Below are 25,662 nucleotides of genomic sequence, written 5' to 3'. Positions count from 1 at the left end.
TGTTTGTTACCCACCCACCAGCCCCCGTATTTCTAGTAATCGCAGCAAAGAAAGGAATTTTTTATTGCCAGAAGATCACAGAAAATGGAGCAGCAACCTGAAGTTAAGACGGGAAGAACAGCCAAGGTGCTGCATTAGGACAAAGCAGAAAATGTCAGCAGCAATTCATGCCTTTTTGAAGAATTTTGTCATTTGACAATGTTTTTTTAAAAAGTATGTTGTGAAGAAGAAATCTAAAATGAGGTATGAGTGCTTCCTTTTATTTTCAGAAAACAAACCTTAAGAGGGTTTGCATGAAAGGCTGTGTCTCTGAGATCTTTCTACAAGAAATGAATGACCATAAGGTATGTAACTTTTTTTTGAAAGTTCATCAAGACCTCAGGGTAACCTTTCAGAAATTTGCCTGATACTACAGTTCAAGTCCTAAAGACTCCAAAGGTTTCTTCTTTCAAGATCTTTTAAAGCATATTTTTAGTAGAATGGATAAGCACAGTAATCACTTTCTCAGAGGCATATAATTATAAAAAAGCAACTAAGGAAATACACTCATTGATTGGGAAAGCTGCACTGCCAGAATCAAGAGAAAAACCAACAACTAGAATCAAGTTCCCAAGTTAACCTGGTCTGTAGCTCCTTATCTCAAATAAATTTTAACTTCTTCTGTGATTGACAAGCTTGGTCCTTTTCTGAAAGCTTCACATAAATCAGAGTTCTGCTAGGGAATATGAACTCTTTGGAGACCACTGATCCATAATGAGCCCATTGCTAATTTTTTTTGGTCTAACGAAAGCAGGATCAATAGTGAGTGATGTTAGATGCCACTAAATCAATAAAATGTACAGCCTGTTATTCTGATTTCTTACACAAGCTTTTGAGTGGTCTATTAACTATCTGGCTTCAGTGTTAGGTTTGCTATCAGCTCATGGAATCAAAGAGCTAACAATGAGAATTTATGTTAAAGAAGTTTATGTGGTACTTAAAAGAAGATACAAATCTCTAGAAAACTATAAAGACATTACTGATCATCTTCACATACCAAAGTGCTTAATTTATCTTCTGATAAGATCATAGTAGTACAAGATCTCTGTAATTAGGGCTTGGGTTTTGATCAGTCAATAAATTCATTATGCGTACAGGGAAACTTGGAAAAAAGTATTTAAGCCGTACAACTAGACAAAACGGCCTCTGAATGCTGCTTTTTAAAGAAAATGTAAAAGCTCCATGAAATAATCCTGCAGTTTTATAATCTTCCCATGTTCTTCCATGAAGATTCATCTGACTGGAAAAAAAGAAGTTCCTATGTAAGGAAGTCCATCGTAGTGATGGAAACACTCATTTCATTAGACAACATCATCTTTGAAACGAGCAGCAGAAGCTCTGCAGAGATGGGACTGACCGCTCTCTGACACGCCTGCTGCGCCTCTCACTTGAGATTCTCTGTAAATGTGGTATCATGCTTGCAATTACGTTGCATAAACCAATTAGGAGCGAATAACACAGGATCTAGAACAGATTCATATATAAAGTTATTGATGCATCCTTCCCTCCTGAAAGCAAGCCACTGATTTGTGGTGGGCGAAGAATAATTTAGAATAGGAGTGTTGTCAGGCAACTGATAATCGTGTGTGTGGGGTGAGTATCTGAAACTGGACTTTTGAACCGTCAAGGACAAGGCTGTTATTTGCCAGCTACAACTGGCACGGGCTGGCTGCAAACTGCAATAACACCTGGATGAAACAGTAGCGACACACGCCGAACCCTCCTATTAACGACATGAGACAGAGCCAGCGATTAAGAGGCTGACCACGCGCTGTGCTTCCGCACATAGATTTTTTTGACATATCCCACTATCCAAATCCATCACGGGTTCTCATTTACTCCGTCTCACCCGTAACAATATTGAGTGCAGTTTTTCCAGGCTGCTATGTATCCTTCAGCATCACCTTAGACTAGACTTCATCGCCCAGTCTTGCTCATGAGAAGATCGTGTGAGATGTGCCCAGAGTCATACTGACGTCGGCACATCGGCGGTCTGCCGCATCGTTCCTACCCCCACAGCCTCCTCCTCTACTGCAGAAAGAAGGAAGAAGGGCTTGACCGATCTGGTGTTGACAAATCCAAGCTGGCTGTTATTCTTTCATTCGCTTTCTTGACGGTACTTATAAATTGTCATCCTACTAAAGAAAAGCATGTTTTCTGCTGTAAAACGCCCAAATATTTTAGAAGTCAGAACTAAGAATCCATCAGAAGATTCACCAAATAACTGAAATCTTGCAACTGAATTACCGATGGTACGAATGAGCTCTAAAATTCTCAACAGAAGGAATCCAGTAACTGTAATACAAAATCTAGTAACTAATAGTAGTTTATTACTAAAATCTCACTTTAAAAGCTCTTAAATCTGTATTTTAATTTCCATTTCTAGTCAAATCTGGATTCCAACTTTTTTGGAAACAAACAATCCTTAATTCCGCCCCCCCCCCCCCCCCCCCCCCATTTCATCATCATCTTTTTTTAAGCTAGCAAACTTTCTGCTTACAAGCTCCTAATGCAAGGGAAATCAAAATGCCTTTTTCTTCATAAAACACAGCAGTAACAGTGCTTTGGGAGCAATTCCAACTTAAAAAGGGAACTTGCACACAATGCAGCCCACAAAAGTAGAACAATGGAAAAGCTGAATTCTTACCCAAAAGCTAACAATTTCCCTTTTGTATCATTAATAGGGGACATATGTCTCCAGAGTGCAAAAATTTCAAGCCAAGACAAATTTTATCTTTAAACTTCTTGACCTTATCTGTACAAAATTCCTGAAGACAGCAGTGGGAATTGTACAACCACTCTTGTAAACTAATCTCAGAAGTGTTTCCTCTATTTCACCTACAAGAGAAAATGAGCCACACTAACACCAAGCATTAAAAAATTACTTGGTCATTTTGGAGCTCATCAAGTAGTTTGCAGATCCTGAAAAGGGAGAGTTTTTCTCTCACCAGTAAACTCCTTTTCATATTATTGATCTGTGGATTTCAAAAAGCTCGCAGTAACTGTAGGTAACTAATTCTGACATTTAACTTCCCTCCCTCTCTATAACCAGGGGAAAATTAGTCATACCAGTCATCCACTGAAAGCTCTTGACTGGGAAGAGTGGAAGACTTGCGTCAAACCATGTTGGGCTTTGCTCATTTTTGTTCCTCAGATGACAAATGGGAATATGCCTTGAAGGGTTATCGTGTTCTCCTTTCCAGCCGGCATTTGCATTCTTCCAGTCATAAGCAATCTTCTCCAATGTCCAAGACCTCTCAGAGATGACAGTGACCTTGCAGTGATGTCAACCAGCTCTCCAGCATCCTTGGACACCTCCCATCTGGTCTCATGGATTTGTGCAAGTCCGACTGACTGAGCGGCCCTGAAATACAATTTCTTCTCCTGTGGCTAATGCTCTTCTTCCACAAGCTCTGCTAGTCCGTTTGGGGATCTGGGAGATGCGAGTGCAAGCCTTGCCATTGCAACGTTCAGGCTTAGTCAAAATACAACTGCTGCAACGTGCAGAGTTGAATGCATTGAGTCAAAAAGATGAGACGTGGAAATCTATGCAAAATGTATTTGCTGTCTGAAAACACTCCAACAATGCTCACCTGACTGGCTTTAGCAGGACGAATCTCCATTTAAACAAAGCAGGGCTGATCCAAAATTCACTGAAGTCGATGGAAAAACTCCCTGGCTTCAAAGGAGTTTGGGTGCAAAGCCTGAGACGCACAAATGGGGTTTCATCTGAGTTTTTGCTGAGCTAATACTGGGCCTAAGGCCACATCAGATAAAACAACTCTGATCTTCCAAGATGTCAGAAGACACATCTGAGAGATTAGCTCAGCTCTGGATGGAAAAGAAGGAGCAAACCCAGAAACCAGAGGAACTATGGCTGAACATCTAAGTAATATTCCGCTACAAATACCAAACCGAAAGACTTAAAGGGTCTAGTCATCACAGGCCAGACAGAAATCGTTTCAAAAGTCCAATATAAATGACAGCCACCAATGAAAGACTCTGCTGAGTTAAAAGTTGGCTCTACAAGTACTTGTGCAAATCTTTAAAAGAACATTACATTTATTTCTGGAGGGCAAGTTTTAAACTATTGGCCTCAAAACAGGTGTCCAGGCAGAGATTTGGAGGTTACAGTTAGTTCACGTACTCGCTGCTCCAGCTTAAAATGGCCTTGCTTTCGATTTCAGAGCTAAAACTTCTCAAGTTACCTAAGCCTTTAGGACAGTTTCAGTGAATTAAATATATGCCAAGAAGAGAGGGCTTAAGAGAGATATGCCCTGTAGTTAATATTCTTACACACAGGCACCAGTGGAACTGCTTACGATTTTCTGCTCAAAATAGCCTTTCAAGAATACGTAATTGCCATGCACGAAATGACCTTGTAACATTTCCACCGAAAAGCGTCATGCAGTAGTCAGCTGAAATATGAGAAAACCCATCACTATCTATCGGGAACCATAAATTCAAAAGGCTGCTAAAATGGTAGCATTTATTTTACTTAGGATATACCATCTGTTCCTTTTATCAAATAGTCATATATAGCTTTTGGTAAGATTTTCATATGAGATACCATGATTTTTTTACACTGTAAATAAAACCTGTATTTTTGATTCATTATCACATATATTAACATCGTAGCATATTCCCCGAGAGTTACTTTTGGTCTAAAAATAAAGTAAATCGTAAAAATCAACATTTTTATTTAAAAAGAGAAAGAACACTGCTCAGAATTAGATAAAGCATTACTTGCTAATAAAGTTACCGTTTCTGAAAGGATCACTGCTTCAGTCTGCTGCAGAGAAATATCAGTAGATTTAAATTCTTTATCAAATATCTCTTGATGCTTGCTGTTCCTTTTCTCCTTCTTCTTTTCTTTCTTATCTTTATCTAGGTCATCCTTGTCCAATTTATCTTGAGACCTAGAATGCATCTTTTTTGGCAGGAGGGGCTCCAGCACAAACCTAAAGAAAATGGTTGTTGCTTAGATCAATGAAATACTCTTTTCAAAACACCTCATTTTCATTTACATATTTCCCCAAGTCTCCCTTGAGTTAACGATGCTTTGCTAATCCAGGAAAACTCATTACAGAGAAAAGGAGGGGGCAGAGGGTCATAACAATCATAATTGTCTTACAATAAAATTTACTGCGGAACTGCTGAAGAACCAGTACCACGTACTTCCCTGCTCTGTAGTAAATTTACTGGCTTACAGCTACACAAACTCCTGAGTTTCACTGTATGTGGCTTCCATACAAATGAGTTTCTAATTCAGCACTCCCGCTGTGTACGCTGGGGCAGCACGGCAGGCACGCCAGCAGGCGCCTGGGAACTCCAGGGGACATCAGCACTGTGCGAGCGCAGGGAATTGTACAACGCACCGAGGACATCACAGAACCACAGAATCGTATAGGTTGGAAAAGACCTTTAAGTTCATCGAGTCCAACCGTAAAGCTAACGCTACCAAGCCCACCACTACACCATGTCCCTCAGCACCTCATCCAAACGGCTTTTAAATACCTCCAGGGATGGGGACTCCACCACTGCCCTGGGCAGCCTGTTCCAATGCTGGACAACCCTTTCAGTGAAGACATTTTTCCTAATATCCACGTAAACCTCCCCTGGAGCAACTTGAGGCCATTTCCTCTTGTCCTATGGCTTGTTACCTGGGAGAAGAGACCGACCCCACCTCTCTCCAGCCTCCTTTCAGGTAGTTGTAGAGAGCGATGAGGTCTCCCCTCAGCCTCCTCTTCTCCAGGCTGAACAACCCCAGGTCCCTCAGCCGCTCCCCATCAGCCTTGTGCTCCAGACCCTTCCCCAGCTCCGTTGCCCTTCTCTGGACACGCTCCAGCCCCTCAATGTCTCTCTTGGAGTGAGGGGCCCAACACTGAACACAGCATTCGAGGTGCGGCCTCACCAGTGCTGAGTACAGGGGGCAATCACTGCCCTAGTCCTGCTGGCCACACTATTCCTGATACAAGCCAGGATGCCATTGGCTTTCTTGGCCACCTGGGCACACTGCCGGCTCATATTCAGGCGGCTGTCAACCAAGAGGATGTCTCAAATCATCACATTACAAAAGCAAAAGCAAACCAAAAAACCCCAAACAAAGAAACCAGCTTACTTTTTAACACTGGAAAAGTATTTACTATGCCACGGTGACGCATGCACATATAGACCACAGTCTTTGCTGTGAAATACTGTCAGGTCCATATTTCAAACAATTTGCAACGAAGTTATCCTAATCATCTCCATTAGAAGCAATATCCAGCAGCAATACCCCAAATTATTATTATTATTTTTGTTGTCTGAAGCACTAAAGGCCCTTCAGTTTTCAGCCTAAGTCAGCTCATTTGAGGCAAAGATGCTCGAAGCAGCACCTGCGGCAACAGCCCCTGAGCCATCACCCTCATAACCAAAGCCAAAATCACATGGGTTGCGGGACAAAACTGCACGCTTTTTTCATCCCATTTTACAGATAGGGAAAAGGGAGGGCAATGACTTGCCCGGGGCCACAAAGCGCATGAGTGACAAAACCCAGACCAGAAGACAGCTCTCCCGACAGCGTGTGGTTTAGCCACCTGAATCGCTTATTTTCGCTGCTTCTGCTGGGCTCCGCTGGGCTGGCGGGCAGTGACAGCCGCCTCGCAGGCTGCTTGCGAGTTTACAAGAGGAATTGTCATTCTTCAGACAATGATTAATTGCTTCCCTTCCAGGCATTACTATTATTAGTACTATTAATTATTTGTATGCAACGTATGGGTGATAAACGGGCTAACACGCCATGCTCCTACTTGAAGTACATTAGGACTTTCAACAGACGGCAAATCACATAGGCACACCAGGACTTCCCCACTTCCAACCACTGCTTGTAAGTGCTCAGGTTTGTACTTCTAAGTCCCATTTTAAGCAGTGAATAAACCCAAGGTCCTTTTTTAAAGTCAGAGTTTTATTTATATAGAGAGTTGGGAGTTGTAAAACACATACTATGTCAATGTCTGCTTTGAGTTTTTACTGTTTAAAAGCTCCAGAGCAGGAGAAGCTGGAGTTGGCACAAAATATAAGTTGGGTGATCTGGGCAAGACAGTCTGTCAGCTCCCTTTTTAATTGTTTTTCTTAGCTTCATCTCTAATCTCAGAATTAACACATGAAGAGGGAGAAATGGAAAGCAGGAGAGGACAACTGACCATAAACCCAATCAGCTATGGTAGGCACATGGGTGAACTTCTTCCAAGTTAGTAGTGACAAAGCACCCACATGAGTTCTACAGTCATTTGAATTTTTGAGGTCTTTCATTATGTTATTTACATCTGATGATTTTTCTTCTCCTGCTCCACTGATCAATTTTTCAGGTCTTGGTCAGGATCACACGATCGTTTTTTCAGGTCTCCTCGGTGATGATAGTTGTTCATTGGATTTTCCTCACATGTATTACAGCGGTATTGCCCTGGGCTCGGAGCAGGAGCTGAGCTGCACCGTGATCTTTGTGAGGTTTTTTTAAATGCACACACTGAGTAGACTCATGAGATCCTCCAAAACTACTAAGGGACAGCTACTACAACAAAGCTGGCATGGAGAGGTGAAATTTAAGAAAACAGCGTCCAAGGAGAAAGAAAAATACATATAATGATTTTGAAGGGAAAAAGAGAAAGAGGTAGAGGCAGGCAGGGAAAGAATCAATATTTTTCTTCTGAGATAAAGTTGCCCATTAATCTGGGATGGTAGTTATCCCCAAGTTCCAGCAAGACAACTTTTGTGGATGAATTAGTCAAAACGCATCATCGTCTCCGCTGTCCTGCGTTTGTATCAACATGACTCACCGTGTATACGTTATAGAGGGTAACGTAATGAGAGCTGAATTGCGCTCTGTTTGCAGTTCTTCCCAATGGGTAAATAAACTGTTTGTAATCAAGGTAAGTATCATGTTGGTCCTTAGGTGCTGTATTTAATTTTTCTTGATGCTTTTACTATGTAGCCAGGTAATAAGTCCCTCTGAAGGTGCACAAGGGACACCAACGTTTCTAGCACGTCTCTGAAGTTAGCAGCCCTTCAGGAGGCTTTATAAAACTGCCGCCTCCGTCAAATATTGAGTTTCTGGACTACGGCAATGCCTGGGGGGAGGAAGAGGGAGAAGGGACTTCTGAGGCTGCATGGAAACCCCAGGAAGAAAACAGATTATTTTGTTCTTTTGAGGGATGCGACTGTGAGACAGGGCTTATCAACAGAATTCCCAGTTCTCATGTGAAATATCTTGATAAGTCTTGAAGTACAATCTTGCCATAAGCAGCTTTTCCTCTGGCAGCCAAAGTGAGAAGAAATGATGGAGCAGTTAGCTAATCCCTTCCTTCTCCCAAGCCCCACCTGCTGACCACGACAGGGCTGGCTGAACACACGTCTCGTCACTGCCTTCGCAGAAGATCACTTCTGAACTATTACACTTGCAGTACTTGAACGGGATAATTTATCTCCTGTTTGTTTGGGGGCTTTTGTTTGAATGCTTAGGGGGTTTTGCTTAACTTTGTTTTAAAGAGGACCAAGAAGAGCATTATATATTTATCTTGGTTAAAAAAAAGGACAAGGAATGTATCTTGAGCTAAACGTCTATATAGGTTGGGGTTTTTCAGCCAGTATTAGGCTGTCACTTAAAAGCGCCATCCCCACCCCACGCTAGTTACTCCCACCGTTGTGTCACACACCGTTTGTGGGGTATTACGATGAACCAATTCTGGAATAAAACACACTGGGGAAAAACCCAACCAAAAAACCCCACAGCTCCTTATGAGATCAAACAAACGTCGTGCTGCCACACAGGAGGAGTCAGTAGGATGGGAAGGAGTAACACCGTGATAGCACTGAGATCTGGAGCGGGGTGGTGACAATCCTCAAAACCTATAGATGTGCACACCAAATCACGCTTTACAGAGACAAGCCCTGAACGACTATTTCTTACGCACCCGTCCGAGCCAGGTCGAGAAGGTGTGCTGTCGGAGGAGATGGAAGACACCGATGCAACGGAGAGGGGTCTTGAAGACGAGGGCATTGTGAAGGATCTCACCATAGACCGTGGCCGACTGCCTCGTCTATCATCCAGACTTGAAAGCTGCAATAAAGAAATATAAAATCTTACTTCTTAAATCACAATATAGCTGACATCTGGTTACCAAAAGTAATGTGGAAAGGTTTGATAGTTTTTCTTCCATGTAGAGTTTTATATTATATAATTATACATTGTGTTTAACAACAAAGAAAGCAATTCTAAAGAAAATCCTTTTAAAGGACTAGGAAGAAATATTTAGGTCCTCATAGGCACATGTCTAATTTTAAACATATTCCAATAATTCATTTGTTTCAATGGTATTTGCATGCTTTTTTTACATCTGGGCTTTAAAAAAGGAGCTTTCTACCAATAACTTTTTAAAATCCATCTCTGCAACTGAAGTGACTGCCCTGTCAGTGTATTTAAATGAAATGGAGTTTTTTAAAAAAAGAAAAAAAAAAAGAAAAAACAAAAGAAAAAAAAAGAAAAAACCCACTAAGAGGAACTTTATGTCAAGAGAGCTAATTTACAGAGTGACATCTAGGTTAAGAAGAAAATATATGAAAGGTATTTTTTTTGTTTCAGACCATTTCAGAGTTCTGAATATTTATACAAGCTTTGTCAGTCATTAATAACTGATATATGCATAAAATAATTGAACTCTACCAGTCAACAAATAAGAATCTCATGCTGTTTAATTACAGGTATATTTTCCACCCTGTCAACTACTGGTAAATTGGCCTTGTACAAGGAAGACAGAAGTGATGTAACTCCATCAATCCTGACAATTCTTACTGGTGGGTAGAGGGAAATTAGAAAGATAACACCACCTGCGTTTGACTTGCCAGTCATCTCCCTGATGATGTAAATGTGTATTATTGAAGTGACTGACATGCAAGTATCATTAATGTCAATTCTTCCTGTTCTCCTTGGGATTAAATTACTATTTGAACTTTTTTCTTCCTAAATATATTAGCAAGATGGGATTTGAAGGACTACAAATGGAACGCCACTTAGAAGGACACCATAAAGGCTGGCACGTTCCCCATATGATCTCAGTGTTCCCATTAAAATAAAAAGTCATCGCTATAGACAAAAGTGAAAATTAATCTCTGAAGGAAGGCCTGTCATGAAATACAACAGGATACTTCACTGGCATGTACTATTCCACTGAGGTTTTGGGCACTTGGAGAACAACATCACTTGGCATGTTTTTCTCTTTCTTGCTGCGTCCGTAGTCCAGGACACTCTGCACCTCACTGAGCAGAAAGCTGAAGCTCCATCCCTCACCATATCCCACATCATCCACTCTTCAGAATAAATCTCTATGGGATTTTCCAGAGATAATTTGGAACCACATTCATGCCCTGGTTATATTGATGTGATTGGCCTAACATCCATAAACTCAGTGGCATGCACCCATTAGTGACCATAATCAGAACTGGATGAAGAGGATGCTGGTTTAAGGCTGATCGGGTGTATCTCGGTTGTTTCATTCTTTGTAGAATCAGTTTAGTGACTGCTGCTCATTTAGGGGCAGAAGTAAAATTGGAGAACTTGTAATTGTTATCAATTTCTTGTTTTCTCTTTCTCAATCTTTTATTTCTTAATTTAGTAAGAACTAGATTGTGATGGAGCTCCCATCTGATATTCTTGCCTTGGAGGGTTTAAGGATGGGAAGGCAGGAAGGGCACGAAGAGGGCACTATTTTCTCTGTGACCTCCTCTCTGTGCAATTGTGCTTTAGACACTGAGTTTTCAGGTACAAGGCGAAAACCACAACCGCAGATCTTTTTAGCCTCATGGCTGCCGAGGTAACCTTCAAAATCTGAGCCCGGAAGTAATATCTGCCTCAATACATACATGAATTGATGCGGCGCCTCCAAAAATGATGACCCAACCCCAACTGGGGCAACCATGCAACTTGGCGTTTTCATGAGGAAGCCATCGCTCACTTGCAGGGAAGCACCTGCCACTTGATACCAAGTCCTTCGCCTGCTGGGCCCTGCTAACTGGCCTTCTGATTAAAAGCCAGTTAACGGGATTACAGTGCAAGCTCCTCATCTGCTTCCAGGGTGCCAGGGAAAGCCAGGGACGGAGACGAGAGCAGTCCAAATCGCAGGCTGGCAAGCTGGCTTTCCTGCCTCATGGCCCAGTAATTCATGGTCTGCTGGTGATTTCATTTGTTTTTAGATGGCTTTTGCTGACAGAAGGTGGATCTGTGCAATCTTAAAAATACATCACTGCTTTTCGAGATCATTTGGTTTTAATACCAGTCCTTTTTGTGGGAAATGGTTTCTGGTATAGGATATTCTTGAGTCCAATTTGGGGAAAATGCATATTGTCCTAAATGATACCACACTGTTTGCTCTTTCAGAGGTAAAATTTTCTCTGAAAATCGGGTAAGTGCTATAGCTTGAAGCCCACTTACATATCCTGAACCAAAACGAACAAGGCAACTCCACAGCGAGCAGATCCGACGATTCCAAGTTCAGCTAAAAACCTTCGCGGCGAAGGGGGGGACCCCAGAATTTCCTGGCACTTCCAATGTGCCAAGGACAGGCGACTGCCACCACGGCACCCTGCGGTGCCATCCTCCTCCCCGGGGAGCGGGGTGCGTGGGGTGCCCCCCGCCTCGGCCAGAGGAGCCGACTGCGTGCCAGGTCGTCTCGGCAGCGCATGCGTTAGAGGACATATGGGTCTTTTCTGGTAAATACATGTGCTTCATTTTCTGGAGCAGTGAGAAGATGTGCACTGCATATGCAAGTTTCACGTACTACTGTCGTTTCACAAATAAACCTAAAACTTATAGCATGTTTACAACACCGCTGTCAGGACTACCGGTAGACACATAAAGCTCACCCTGGCAGCCTTCAATATATTATTAGGACATCAGCTCCACATAGTCAGTCCTACGGCAACTCTAATCACTTGCATCTCGGGTTTTTAAATAATTTTAAAAACCGATCATGTAATAGCACCCAATCTACGTGGCTTTTGACTGAATTATCAATTATATTCTGAATTACGAAGCTGTATGCTGGCTTTTGGCCTTCCTCCCCAGTGGGTAACACTCAAATTAAGAGCAGAACAAAACCCCACTGGAAACTCCACCAAATTCTTGGCTGTGCCTTCAAGATGAAGCAGCAACTGAAAATAGCTTGTTGGAATGAGAAAAGCATGAACTCCAGCACTACTAAATCTCATGAAGTAGCAGCTATCTTTTTATTGCCTGCCGACATTTAGGGTGGTACCAGGGTACGTCCGGCTGCACGCTACTGTAGAGCAGCACAGCCCCTGCATCTCGAAAGGAATAACATCTATGGAAAGGTGACATTCAGCTCGAGAAAAATCATGCTATAGTGGCTTTTTTTTTTCTTTTAAAACCCAATTCCTTAAAAATTGAATATTGAAGAATTACCTTGACTTTCAAGGAACAGATTCAGGCAATTTAGAAATCGTTCCCCTGCTAGAAAATGAAAGTGCCAAGGCTTTCTGAACATCTTTTATAGCATCTGCTCAGTATTTAATACTTTGATGACCACTGAGAACAACCAGGCAATGCTGCATCAACATTGCTTTTTTAGTCAGTGGGAATTATAATACAGAAATACACAGTTGCCCGTAATTTAAAGAAATTTCATGTACTTAGGAAACATAAAGTTAGCAGGTAACTTACGACAGCGCGGACCCCGTACTGTTTTTCCACTTTGTCTTTCAGCTGCCTGAAGCAAGCCTCCATCCGCTCGTGGAATGGCCGCAGCGCCTCCGTCACCTTCTCCCCGTGAATCCGGATGCCTTCCGCCAGAAACGGGATCTGGAAAGCAGAGTTATGCTGCTTCAGTCTGCCCAGGCCTTTCTAAGCGAAGGGTTAGGGCAAGGCTCCCACATATGTTGCAAGAGGAGTGAAAGATCTCATGGAATAATAATAATAATAATAATAATAACAACAACAACAACAACAACAACAACAACAACAACAACAACAACAACAACAACAATAATAACAACCACCACAATAACAACAATCATCATCATCATCATCATTCATTGTATATGAAGTACAACATAGTAAAAAAAGATCTAAAAATCTGTTATACATGATTTCCTTTTCTCTCTGTTAACCAAAGTCCTTTAAAATTAATACACCCATAGTTCTGCCCAGTAATTGTATACTGAATTTATCAGACAGCACAAATATTGCTGTGATGTTATATTCACAGGCCCCCATGCATGCTGTACTTGAAAATGGCAAACTGATGAATGACGACTCTCACGCCGGGTTATTAATATCAGTCCTTTCCCAGTTTCATGAGAATAAAACCTTGAAGGAGAAAATGCTTGTAAGTTTTCTTTAATAAATGCTATTTCTAAAACTGCAAATGAGCTACATCCTTGGACACGTATATATTGCAGAGCAATATTTATTAATAAAACATATAGTTTTATATACTATACATTTCTCCTTAGAAAAATTATTTTATTTTCTTTGGGAACAAAACAGAAGATAAAAAAATTAAATTAATTCTCTTTTTTAACTGAAAATAATCATTTATCTTCAAGGCTTCTGTCACAAAATATCCATGCCAACACAGGATTATATAATTAGTTCACAGTGTGGAGGTGTAGCTGACCTTTTAAAATGTTTTAAGAGAGACATTTTCATTCCCACAGCTATCCAGACATACCATTAGAGTTTTCTACCTCCAGCTTAAGAAAAATATTTCCTCTTCAAGGTCCGTTTCAGCCCACACAGTGCTCTGATTCTAACTTAGATATTCTCTGCAGCAATCAAGCTAAGAGGCTTCTTCTTAATAATTCATAATTAAATCATAATACTGATTAAAAACAGATTTTTCTAATAAGACTGAGCAGCAATCAGAAGGAGTAGCTTTATTAGTAAGGAGAATAATAAATACACAGATGAATTACAGATGAACAAACTCAAGAAATCTTATCAAGTTGATTCTCTGTGATTTGGCACTACTTAAATGGACACAGTTTCTTGTCCTAAAAGACTAGAAAGATAAGTAAGAATAATGCCAAATTTTTTTACTGTAGCCACTTCTATTTATAGCCATATGGATTTGCACTCTAGAAAAATTAAACATTAAAATCAGAAAATTTCCCTGCTCTGAATAAGTAAATTAATTTCCCAATTTTCATAATTATTAGGCCACACAGTGACCCTCCTATTTTGCAAGGATAAGTGGTCACTTGGCTCATTTATTTAAAAGAACCTGCTGACTTTTTAAATGGATTCTTTTTAAAAAAATCAAATTACCAAGATGAAGTACAGGTGGGGTCAGCTCTGAGACAATTTTTACAAGCAGAAAATGCACTAATGAGCCTGTCCTAGGGATCAGCCATCTCCAATTTAGAAAATCAAGCAATATGAAGTAAATGACATTTTTTGTAGGGAAATGTCCCAGTCAGGAAAAAAAAAATGGAGGTGCTTCCTACTGTGCCCCAAATTGAAGGTGCTAAGGAGGGCTTCACTGTTGGTGTACACCAGGTGTATACAGCCAGCCGTGGAGAGCTCCTGGCACTTGGAGAAGCAAAAGAATAGGAGGGTTGATGGCCAGGTCTGCTGGAGTGAGCATGGGTTGGGTTGAGTTGGGTTGGGTTGGGTTGGGTTGGGTTGGGTTGGGTTGGGAGAACATGAGCACCTAAAGGCTGGTGGCCTCCTGGTACAGGAACTCTTGAGTCAAGAGATGGAGGAACAGGCAAGAGGAGGCACCAACTATAAGGCAATGAAAGAAGACCAGAAACCACAGAAGAAGAAAAGGCTTGTTATTCCTTAACAGAAGCTGAATTTAATAAACTTCCAGTGGCTCTGCTACAGAACTTCTGTGAGATTTCTGAGTCAGGATACTTGGTCTTCCTGTCCAAGACCACTTAATCCTTTAAACATTTATCAAGTACAAAAAGAAAGTCCCTTCGGACTGTTTTACCATTTCTGCTTCACCTCCTACTAACTTCAAAATTCTTCCTACATCTGCTTTCCAGACATTGACACAGGGAAATCTGGTGACGAGTGACACTGAATTTTAAACCTGTATGAATCTTTGTTGGATGCAGAGACAGAGGTAGAATTTTGCCACATTCACGATATAGCCAATTCATTTGGCTTTGCAGCAATGGGTGGGTTTGCTTATGGCAAAAGACCCTACAGGGTGCCCTCACCTTTGGAGAGGTGAATGAAAAAGTAAGTAGCTCAACTAGAAACAAATGAGCTGAATGAGAAAGGAAATCAACTCAAGATAGCGCTTATTCCGTAACTCTAAGCTTTGTTGATTTTAAAATTTTATAGTTCCACTGCAACTCAAAATTATTCCCTGATTTTTTTTCTTTTTTTTTTGAATGATCTCGATCTGCTTGGCTGAAAAGAATGAAAAAACTACACACATTTGTATTATTAAAAGTAATATAAAATCTTAAATCTTAAAAGAAAATCTTTCATAATAATGGTATCATAAAGTATGATTGTAAAAACTTAGTTTTGTAGGCTAGAATTCTTTCAGCTGTGTAGAAGTAGCACAAGATTTTTACGTGACATACTGGTTTTGGTATGCTGTAAATACATTAGCTAAACGCAGAGTGACTAATGTCATCAATCATTCATTTCATTACCATCATTTCAATCAATCATTTCATTATCTTCATGTTAAAATAAAAGATCAGCTTGAAATGATGTAGTTGCATGGAAACATTTTTTCTAAGTTGAAAAAGCACTAAGATGGACAAAAATGGACATTGCTTTACTAATGATATTTATCTGAAAAAATTAGACAGAAAAAACCATATACTTAAAGTTCACAGGAATTATAAAAGGATAATATTCTGAAGACGATGAATTCCATAGCACAAGGGAGAAAAAGGTAAGGTAAGGGGATAGAAAAAAAATTAAATTTAACTCGTCAGCTGATAATATGATTGTCAGGCTACTATTTCATATATCCAGATTGATTTATACAGCATAAAGAAAATCTCCGTGTGATTACAAAAATCCAAGCCCCACATTATTGAAAAATGAAAACTCATTTTTGCTTTCAATCACTGTCAAGCCCATGATGAATTCAGACCACTGCCTCACTTCGGAAAGTTTCCATAACAACTCCCTCTCCTGACACCGGCCGATATTCGGCATCAGCTCCCCACCCCGCTCCCCTCTACTCATGCCGCCAGTGTGCTGAAAACGGAAATGATTCGAGAGGAGGTTTAAGTCTTAGGATACACTAAATGTATATCAAATGCTGAAGGTAATTTAAAAGCACTGATTTCCACCATGAAATGGCTAGACCTTTCAGTGAAAAGAATTTTCAGATAGAAAAATAGTTTTTGATCCCTCTTCTCTGTTTTTCTGGTTCCTATTGCTTCCAAACTACAATACTGATGGGAAATTATGTATTTAAAACCACTGAATAATTAAACTACAATGTGATTAGCTGCCATACATATTTTCAAACAGTAATATTATTTTAATATACAAGTGTCACCAAAGTGAATCTTTGCCGAGGAAAAGTGTGTTTGTAATTCATTTGAAGTATCGCTATCAGAGGCAAAGACAGAGAGCTGACATGAAGTTAGTCTTCTGGGATCAAATTATTTTCCTCTATAAAAACTTAAAGCTCCTAAAATCTAATCTTCTGTAAAAGCTCACAAGAAAATAAATAAATAAATACATATTTTTTTTGCAGACCAATCGAGTTTTTATGCAGTGATAGTTTTAAGGTCTTCAGAGGACTTTATTTTTTTTGAATTCTGTATCTTTGGTTCTACTACCTTTAAGATTGAAACCTATAGAAATGTAAATTATTCCCTTTATTATAGAGACAAAATTGAATATAAAAAGACAATGATGCACTTTCTTCTTCTAGGGGAAAAACACTTCCCATCGTACTGATATTTTTTTAGTTATTATAAAATTATCCTGAGACCACTGGAAAATGTCTAATATAGGACTATGAAAGAAAATTGGAATTGTTTCTTGTTAGCCCTGAAAAATATTCTTGGTACATGTAAACACAGTTCTTCATGCAAGAGGGGGTCCCTGCTTTGTCTCGGGCACTGGGCTGGAAACCTGGCTTCCATTCCCGGTTCAGGAAATATTACCCGTGTGATCTGCCATTTAAATGATTTCTGCTCTAATATGTCAACACAAAAATACCGGGTAATTTCACATGCTTTATGAATCGATAATGTTTTTGTACCGCGTTAAGTTATACAGCAAATGAAGCAAAGGTTTCACAACGATGAATTTACTAAATATTTTGCATGCAAGTTAATTTTTTGCAGCTCTCTCATTTAATATTCTGTGTTAAAAGGTACTGTAAGTATACATAGGAAGTTTAATAAATGGAAACTATGTTGTTTGAAGAAAGAAGTGAATATGGGAAGAAATACCGTCCCAGTCCATGCAAGTAGGAGGAGGGATTCAGGGTTAAGCATGTCATCTTACTGTCCGAGAAGAATTTCTGAAATCAGCCTTAAAAAATTAAAATGCAAAACAAAACTGCCAATAATACTAACCAACATTATTAAAAATATTTTCTCATTTGATACAGATGAGATATTTTCATTGTATTACGGTTGCCAAGAAGAACAAAAAGAAAGGAAAAAAAGAGGTTGATCATGTTTGTTCCTTGCGGGTTTATCAAATGATGTCAGATTTGAAAAGATGAACTTTAGCTCAAGTTCCAAGACAGTTTCAAATGCCAAAGAAATGTACACAGGGTGAACAGTTTATTGTCTGAATTTTCTCAAAAGTGACACTAAACTGTCTTTGTGCAGCAGTTGGCCCCAACCAACCTGACTTAAAATTTTTTACCTGCCAAGCGATCAGATCCTTTAGTTTTTCAATCTTGTCATGATCTTCTGGATGCTCGTGCATATATTTTTCAGTAAAAAAAGCCTAGTCAAGAGAGAGAAATGAGCAGTTACTTCAGAAAATGAATCCACATCTACCACGGAAGAATTACCTAGAGCAAAGATCACTGAATCAACCCCAAAGTTCTGCAAAACAGCAGTAATAGCTACAAATACAAAGTGAAAATCTAGGCAAGAGATACAGAATTTTCCAACGTCTTAAGATTAAGGCATCAATCTTTTGTGAGCAGCAAAGTGGCCAGATGAGCATATGGTGAGGAAGACCAAACCTCATGGGCAACCCTGCAGAGGGCTTCTGCTTGGCACATCTCTGAAGCGCCTTTCTAGCAGCTCCCAGGGCAGAAGGAATTTTAGCAGATGAAATGGGTGAGTTACAGAAGGACATAAACGGATGGACACAGTGACATGCCAGTCAGCATCCACCTTCGCCATTTATGTTAGAAAATACAAGATACAGCTTGCGTATGCTAGCGTAATATGGTTAATATTCACGAAATAAATAATAGACACAGCGTTCATAGTTTCTCAATGTTAGTATCTTATCCCGTATAACTTTAAAAGCTAATGCTGTAAACGTGCAGTTACGATTATTTAGACATATTTGCAACTGACTGGTATCCCAGAAGTCTCTACCATTTGATGAATCCTTTAAAAGCTCGTGCATTTGAAAGCAGAGAATTGCAATCGGTTCCTTTGGTCACTGAAGTTCCGATGTCCAAGCACATGAGAGCACACGCGGGAAATGCCACCAGTCTCAGTGCCTAACTCCAGCAAGCAACTGCCCGCCACGTCCCTACGTACGGACTCTTGCTGCTAAACATACCAACTCTTACTTCAAACGTAGAAAGGCAAAAACGTATCCATAAATATCGGAAAGACATCAAAAAAGGGAAGTTTTTAAGCAACGTTCTACAAAGCACGTATGAGGGGACACTCGGGTAGTGTTTATATGCAAATACACACACACGTGTCCTGCGGCACTGCCGGAGAGTCCAGGCTCAAGAGGTGAAGCACTGCAGATAACGGCGACGTTACCTTCTCATAGTTTGTGAACCCTCCCATGACTGCAGGATCCACAATGCCGTTAAGTAGCATCGAGAGAGGGTTAATGGGTAGATTTGGATCATTTAAATGCTGTTGAACCATATTATTGATCTTATCATTTGTTAGCTGCATGGTTTCTATTGCATTTTCCAGTGGACTGATTTCAACCTAAAATAAAAAGAAAAGGAGGTTTTAATCAAGGAGCAGAGTCTTCAACCTGCCACAGAACTAGCTGTCCACCAAACCACCACAATTAGAAACCTGTCAGGAATTTCAGAACAAAAGACATTTTAACCAATAATTAACAGAAAGGGTGGTTTCAGGCATTTCAATATTTGGTATCGCTATACTGCGGTAACCGATACGATAATCAATTATCAGGGGAGAAAGGTAAATGCATTTCACTGCTGTAGGACGGATTACATCTCAGCACAACAGCACAACATTTAGAAAGGCTCTGACAGGAATCACGTGAGGTTTTTGGAGGATTATGGAGAACATCAGAGATTACGAGTCCGTGAGTTTTAGCAGTACAAAGAAGATCCAGCTTAATGTAACAGTAAGAAAGAAATGATAACTTAATGTGGATTTTCTGATGGAAAATGTAATCCTAAGCAGCTCAAAAATCAAGAAGATATTTTTGCAGTGATTATTTTGGTGTATTTCCAAGGAAATGGAGTTTAATATGTTGGAGAGATGATTTCTAAGTTATCTGCTGTACTTTTTCCCAGGAGGTCACATTTTCTTCATCTGAATGTTGATAACTGAAGGAAGAAATTTGCTTCCTCACATAGCCTGGACTTCAATGAAGAGAGCTCCTCAGATGTCTTCATGGGGTGAATTAGCTCTTATACTGTGTAAAACTTGCTTTATTTTAATTGACTCATCTCCAACTATTATTTATGACCAGATACTGTGTCTTTCAGAATGACAGGTGCTCATATTGAAAAAAACAGCATTAAAATATTTACAGTGTTGCTAAAATATGTACAATTAGTGAATGGGCTAAAAATTACTAACTTGCAGCAACCCACAGTGTAGACAGTCCTCACTGAAAGACTTAAGCCATAGCCTACTTACATTAAAAAATGATGTGGTAGGAATAGAAAAGGAAGGTTAATTGAGGCCTGTGAGGAAAATGCAAGTGTATATTTGATTACACCCTAATTTACATAAATGCTACATAAACAAAGCAGCACTTCTACCTGGCTATCAGTTGCTTACCATGTTTCTGAGAACCACTTATAATCAAATCTCTTTAGTTGTTACTCTTACACCTGCCATCTGATTACAGCAAGGATGTTTTAATTAGCATTTTAAAAAGTCTGCCTGGTGGATTGCCCTGGAAGGCAGGTAACAAGGCCGCTGTTTCTGCTGCGGCTGCGGAGCAGACCGGGCTCGGACGGACAGACGACGACTGCCGCCGAGAGCTGACTGTGCTACGAGTGAAGTTTGGAGAGGGAAAGTACGACCGTATTCAACGGCTGATTCGGCATGAGCTGTTGCAAACATCGTCTGCCAAATTTAGGATTCTGTTATTTGTATTAATGGGCTTACAACTATGCAATAATTTGTTGATGAACCATTGCTTTTAAAGCTCTTGAATATCTCCAGAAATTAGCACTCATTGAGCTGACAGACATCTTTTTTGACTTTTCTGTATCAGCAATCATGGCTTTCTTTCTCGTTCTCCTTTCTTTTACTACTCTTATAATCCTCCCTCTAGTTTTTTAAAAGCAGATGGAGGACTGCAGTTCCCATCCTACTACTATAAACTGTGCTTTGGACCTGACTGAAAGCTATTTATTAAAAATATCTGTACTTGTCAATTATGAGCCTTGTTCCAAGTAGCTTGCTAACTCTGGACACTACACAATCTATTCATGGCAAACAGAAATGATATACTCCTGATAGATGTGCAATACTAAAAATTTAAACATCAAAACAAAATAAAGATTAGTATTTGCACTTTTTAAAACCAAGTATAATTCAAAAACCAGTTTCTAATTCACTGGCTGGCCTCAGCAAATTTTCCCCCTACAACTACTCGTGTCCAGCTAAAACAAATCAGATACAGAATAATGAATGTGTACAACAAATTCCTTGCAGATAATGAACAGATTGAAAAGGTTTAGGTAAAAGTACTCAGAAGGAATTTAAAAAGCAAATAGATTTAAGGAAATTATGCATGTTCCTATGGGTTATGTAACATAATACACCGCATTTATTAAATTACTCAGTTCTCTCTCAGCACTGATTTGATATGATCTCACCTCTTCCTTTAAAGGTATTCTAGTTCCAGCAGTAAAATATGAAATGTGCAAAGCTACTTGAATTCATCGCGTTTAGTAAAACATCAATAATATCTGTATCCATAATCAAAATTTAGCATTACAGGGATGTAAACCTAGTGATCGTGCTGCCAGCATTTTAGCTGCCAGGAACATTGAAGAAAGTCAATACCCATTTTGTAGTAACTATGCTAGAGCTGGGTCAAAAGTTATCCGTTGCCATCTTCCCACATATTATTAAGTTCCATTCTGGTATCGTTTTTCAGCTATGCGACTAATATAATCCTTACTTACAAAAAGCTTATAGCAAGCACTCTCGCAGGATTTATGCACATTCCGATGACAAGCATAGCGTTCAAGGTGCGTGTATACAAATTGCCGGCATAAAGCAGCCTGTCAGGCTGTGCTCTTAACTCGTAAGGAAAAGAGATTTTCATCAGATTTGCCAGCCTTTATAAACAACGCTTTTTGCAATCATGAAGATAAATACAATCTTCTCTATCAGGATTATATTGAAAATACAAAATTCATTAAAAATTCAATGTGTTTTATTCAGCTGCCTATTACTGTCAAACATCACATTCATATTCTGTTACTATAGATACCGTAGTAATTTTCTGCATTACTTCTGTTCATCTAAATACAACTGTCCAACATAACCTCAATGGAGCAATGAAAAAGGTTTTAATTAATCATATGCAAATTGTTCTTTTCCTTTAAAAATAAGCCTCGCAAGAGAGATTTAAAAACTGCAGTAACAATGTTTTTATTGCTACTTAAAAATTACAGCTGCGTAAGAATAATTTATTCTTAAAGGCATTTAATGGATATGTCTTATCTAAACAGTCTAAATGGTAGAACAGAGAAATGCGTAATTTGGACGTACTCTGTGAGGTTGCTAGGGTATATTTTAGCTAACTGTGGAGAAGAAACAAAAACAATCTTTAATCACAAATGATAAGTAGAGAAGAGATGCAGACACATACAACGCATCCGATTTATGGTAGCTTTTGAATCAATTACAATCAAAATACCCAAATCCCCTTTTCCAAAATTCAGACTAGTTTCATTGCGATGTAGCAGGGCTCCCCTACACCACCTCAGGTCCCTCTTCACGTTAGGCACACGGCTTACGCCACAGGCTGTCACGGCTCACCTGCTGAAAGCCAGAAGTACTTTAGAAAAGTACTTCAAGCACTTGATCGGACCTTGCCCTAAAGACCTAGCAGAGTCAGCCCGCATTTCCTTCTCTCAGGAGTGGAAAAGCATTACTTGAGTCACCCTCAGTCAATAATCAGCATCCTCAGCATGCAAGTTCCCTTGTCTTAGGCTGCCAGATATAGCCACATTGATTGCTTGTTCACAGAACTGAAGCACAGTCATGCAGAAATATAAATGCTCCCTGGCTGTACAAGAGCCCCATTCTTTTATGCAAACTCAATAAAGCCAAATTGATCTTACCATGAAAACTGATTTGACTTCAAACCACCTCAGAATCCCAGGTAATTTATACGCTGTCACATAGATGGTTCTCTCAATCCACATATTCTGCAAATACAACACAAACATCCCGTTATCAGATTGATAGCTTTTATCTTAAGCAAAGCCTTAAAACATTATCACCAGGAAAAGGAACCGCAGTACGACAGACATTACGAAGCCAGGGGGAAATTTCAAATGGAATCTGCCTGGGGAGATGATGGAGCGGCGCCGGTTTAAATCCGATACATGATTTAGTAGAGAACAACTGCTCTCTTACCAAAGGAGAACGCTGGGTAAAAGATCCTCCTGTTTTACTGGACTGTCATTTTTCCCACGTAACTTCTAGAGCTTTCAAGGATCATCCTCCACAAAACCATAACACCTTGATACAGGGAAAGCTTCTGCCCCAGGAAGGCAGAGGAGCCGAGGGACCGCTCCCGGGGGAGGCTGTGCCGTCCCCATCCTCAGGGCTTTCACGACCACGGCTGGGGGAAAGCCCTGAGCAGCCGGGTCCGACCCCGGAGCTTGGACCCAAGGTCCCATCCTGACCTGCAGGTCCTGACCTGAGTTTGTGATCCTGTGTTGGATCCACAGATCCTGTGTCCTCATCTGAGCTGTAAACTGCAATGGCTTCGCTGTAACCTCTCCTCACTGCTTTGAATTTAAGGATACGTGATTTAACATCTCTTCCTTCACACGTGTGTATTCGGTTCACAACCGATGTCAAAGACATCTCTTGATCTGATTTTGTTAGAACTGGTATATACTGGTAGTTCATCTCATTTATTGTGAGGCTTTTTAAAAACAGAATCGTTGATTCCATCCTCCATTAACAGAAGAGCTTTCAAAGTGATTTAGGTATACCTAAATGTATCCGTACTCAAAACATATTGTAAACTGTAGCACAATCTAGCATTATGGTTTTAGAAAAAGAGAGTTTCCTACCTCCTCAGCTAAACCCACGTAGATTAGCAAATTAGCAATTTTTGATATAATAGCCACCACGAGAAGGCAAAGACACTAAAGGAGTCTCTGAATGAATACCTAGTCTTAGCTGTAGGAAACCAAATACTCAGCATTTATTGGCACACTGATTAGATTAGAGCCTGCTACTACACAGAAAACCAAGTTCTTTGCTCAAGAAATGATGCGTTAATTTATTACTTTAATTACTACTACTACTTTACTACTAACTGCGCCCATGAGAACCCCTGTGAATAAAATGGCGTCTATAAAAAAAAAAGGCAATCAACTTCATGTAACCTGTTGTAAACGCTTTGATGAATACAAGCTATGCTCAGAGGGAGTTTTATTGACCATTAGATGAAACATATTGTTTAGTTAAAAAAAAAAAAAAAAAAGAAAAAGAAAAAGGTATTACTGCAAAAAGATTTTTAGATGCCTGACTAGACTCTTCACGGCAAGACAAGTTTTGGCAAGAGACATCTATCTGTTCAGGTACAGCCATTTTAAACTTCTTTCTCAAAACAGCTGGTTTTTAACAGAATAAATACAGCTTTGTCCATTTTTTCTATTGGTATAAAACAGAACACAATAAATTGGTTTCACTGAATTTCTATGAAAAATAATCACATTTAAACCTAGAATTTATTTTTCAACAACCAAAATATAAAGAATGGTTCAGATTCTCAAAATGAAGGGGAATAAAGAAGGAAACCCCCAAAGTTTTCTCTTTTTTCTATTTTCTTTTTTTTTTTTACCGCAAATTCATTGTCTGGGTTTTTCTCTCCTTTTCGAACAGGGCGTGAATACTCAAACCGTTGGACTTCATTCACCCTATAGAAACTGAAAAAAAGGAAAAGCACAATCAAAATCAAATACTATCTATTTAGGAATTGCTGCTAAACTCTAGTACTAGAAAAAAGTTTATGCATAAATATAAAATGCTTATGGGATCACTGTTTTCCAGTGGGTTGGATGGAATCTCTGCTAATATTAAGAATACCCATGAAATGTCCCCACAATTACTACCCTCCTTGGCTGCATACAGATTTGTTATACAACAACAAGAACTAATTTAAGCGTTGTAAAGGAGACTGATAAAAATCACAAAACCACTCCAAACTCACCTCACGATTTGTTCTGACACTGGCCTGTGAAATTTAGACGGTAAATCCAGTTTGGGCTTTACAGTAAAGCACTGAATATCTGAATTCAGGGGTTAAGAACTGAAAAGCGAATTTCAATCACACAGAACAGGCAGCTCAACAGGAACGTGAAGAAAGGACAGAACAACAAAATTAATGTGTTACACCTATAAAGGCACAAGTGCAACAGTCTCCTGCTCACGTTGGCCATAAATCCTCGATTTCTGCGGCTGCAGAGCCGCTGCACAACCTAAGGATACACTGGCCGGAGGAGTTCTTAATGTCATCGCCTGGTGGAGACGTCGTTTTCATTTTTTCTGCGTTGGGAAACTGAGTCAATAACCTTGCTTCGAAGTCTTCGCGGCGTTCGTACTCCTTTCCCCGGTAAATGAAGACTTTGTTCTGGAAACAAATTGAGAGGTGAAATCCTAATACCAGTATCCTCAGTAATGAACTGGGATGGCAGAAGCGTTGACTCCAATGCTGTTAAGTGAGATATTTTACATTCCTCACACTATGATATAATCAATAGTTTACAAATATTTTATGCCAATTCGATGAAGCACAAATGGATTTCCTTACGTCCAATTCAGTACTGCGATCATTAAGCACACGCTTACCTTTAGGCATACGTACAAACCACACTAAATTCAACGCGCTCTAAATACATGGTATCAAGGACCTATAAAACAGGTGCCCATTAAAAATGTATTAAGACAAATTATGTCCTCTACCAAATCCAAGATCTCCCTCTGTAATTCCTCTCATCCATCTTC

General features: G+C 39.8%; 1 protein-coding gene across 3 annotated transcripts in view; it reads right to left on the bottom strand.

The window, feature by feature from the left end:
- The window catches only part of DOCK1 (dedicator of cytokinesis 1), a 323,303-nt gene that overhangs the window by 16,059 nt on the left and 281,582 nt on the right, over positions 1 to 25,662 (bottom strand). For all 3 annotated transcript variants that reach the window (XM_072871685.1, XM_072871686.1, XM_072871687.1), the window contains 9 exons: positions 25,147 to 25,288; positions 24,869 to 24,947; positions 24,500 to 24,584; positions 22,758 to 22,844; positions 18,997 to 19,173; positions 17,903 to 17,986; positions 12,752 to 12,889; positions 8,991 to 9,136; positions 4,802 to 5,000 (listed from right to left, as the gene is read on the bottom strand). In XM_072871685.1, coding sequence (XP_072727786.1) covers positions 4,802 to 5,000; positions 8,991 to 9,136; positions 12,752 to 12,889; positions 17,903 to 17,986; positions 18,997 to 19,173; positions 22,758 to 22,844; positions 24,500 to 24,584; positions 24,869 to 24,947; positions 25,147 to 25,288 — 1,137 coding nt within the window. The remainder of the gene's footprint in view (positions 1 to 4,801; positions 5,001 to 8,990; positions 9,137 to 12,751; positions 12,890 to 17,902; positions 17,987 to 18,996; positions 19,174 to 22,757; positions 22,845 to 24,499; positions 24,585 to 24,868; positions 24,948 to 25,146; positions 25,289 to 25,662) is intronic.

Source organism: Ciconia boyciana, chromosome 8, assembly GCF_034638445.1.
Source record: "Ciconia boyciana chromosome 8, ASM3463844v1, whole genome shotgun sequence".
NCBI lineage: Eukaryota > Metazoa > Chordata > Aves > Ciconiiformes > Ciconiidae > Ciconia > Ciconia boyciana.
This window is presented reverse-complemented; position numbering and strand designations above follow the sequence as displayed.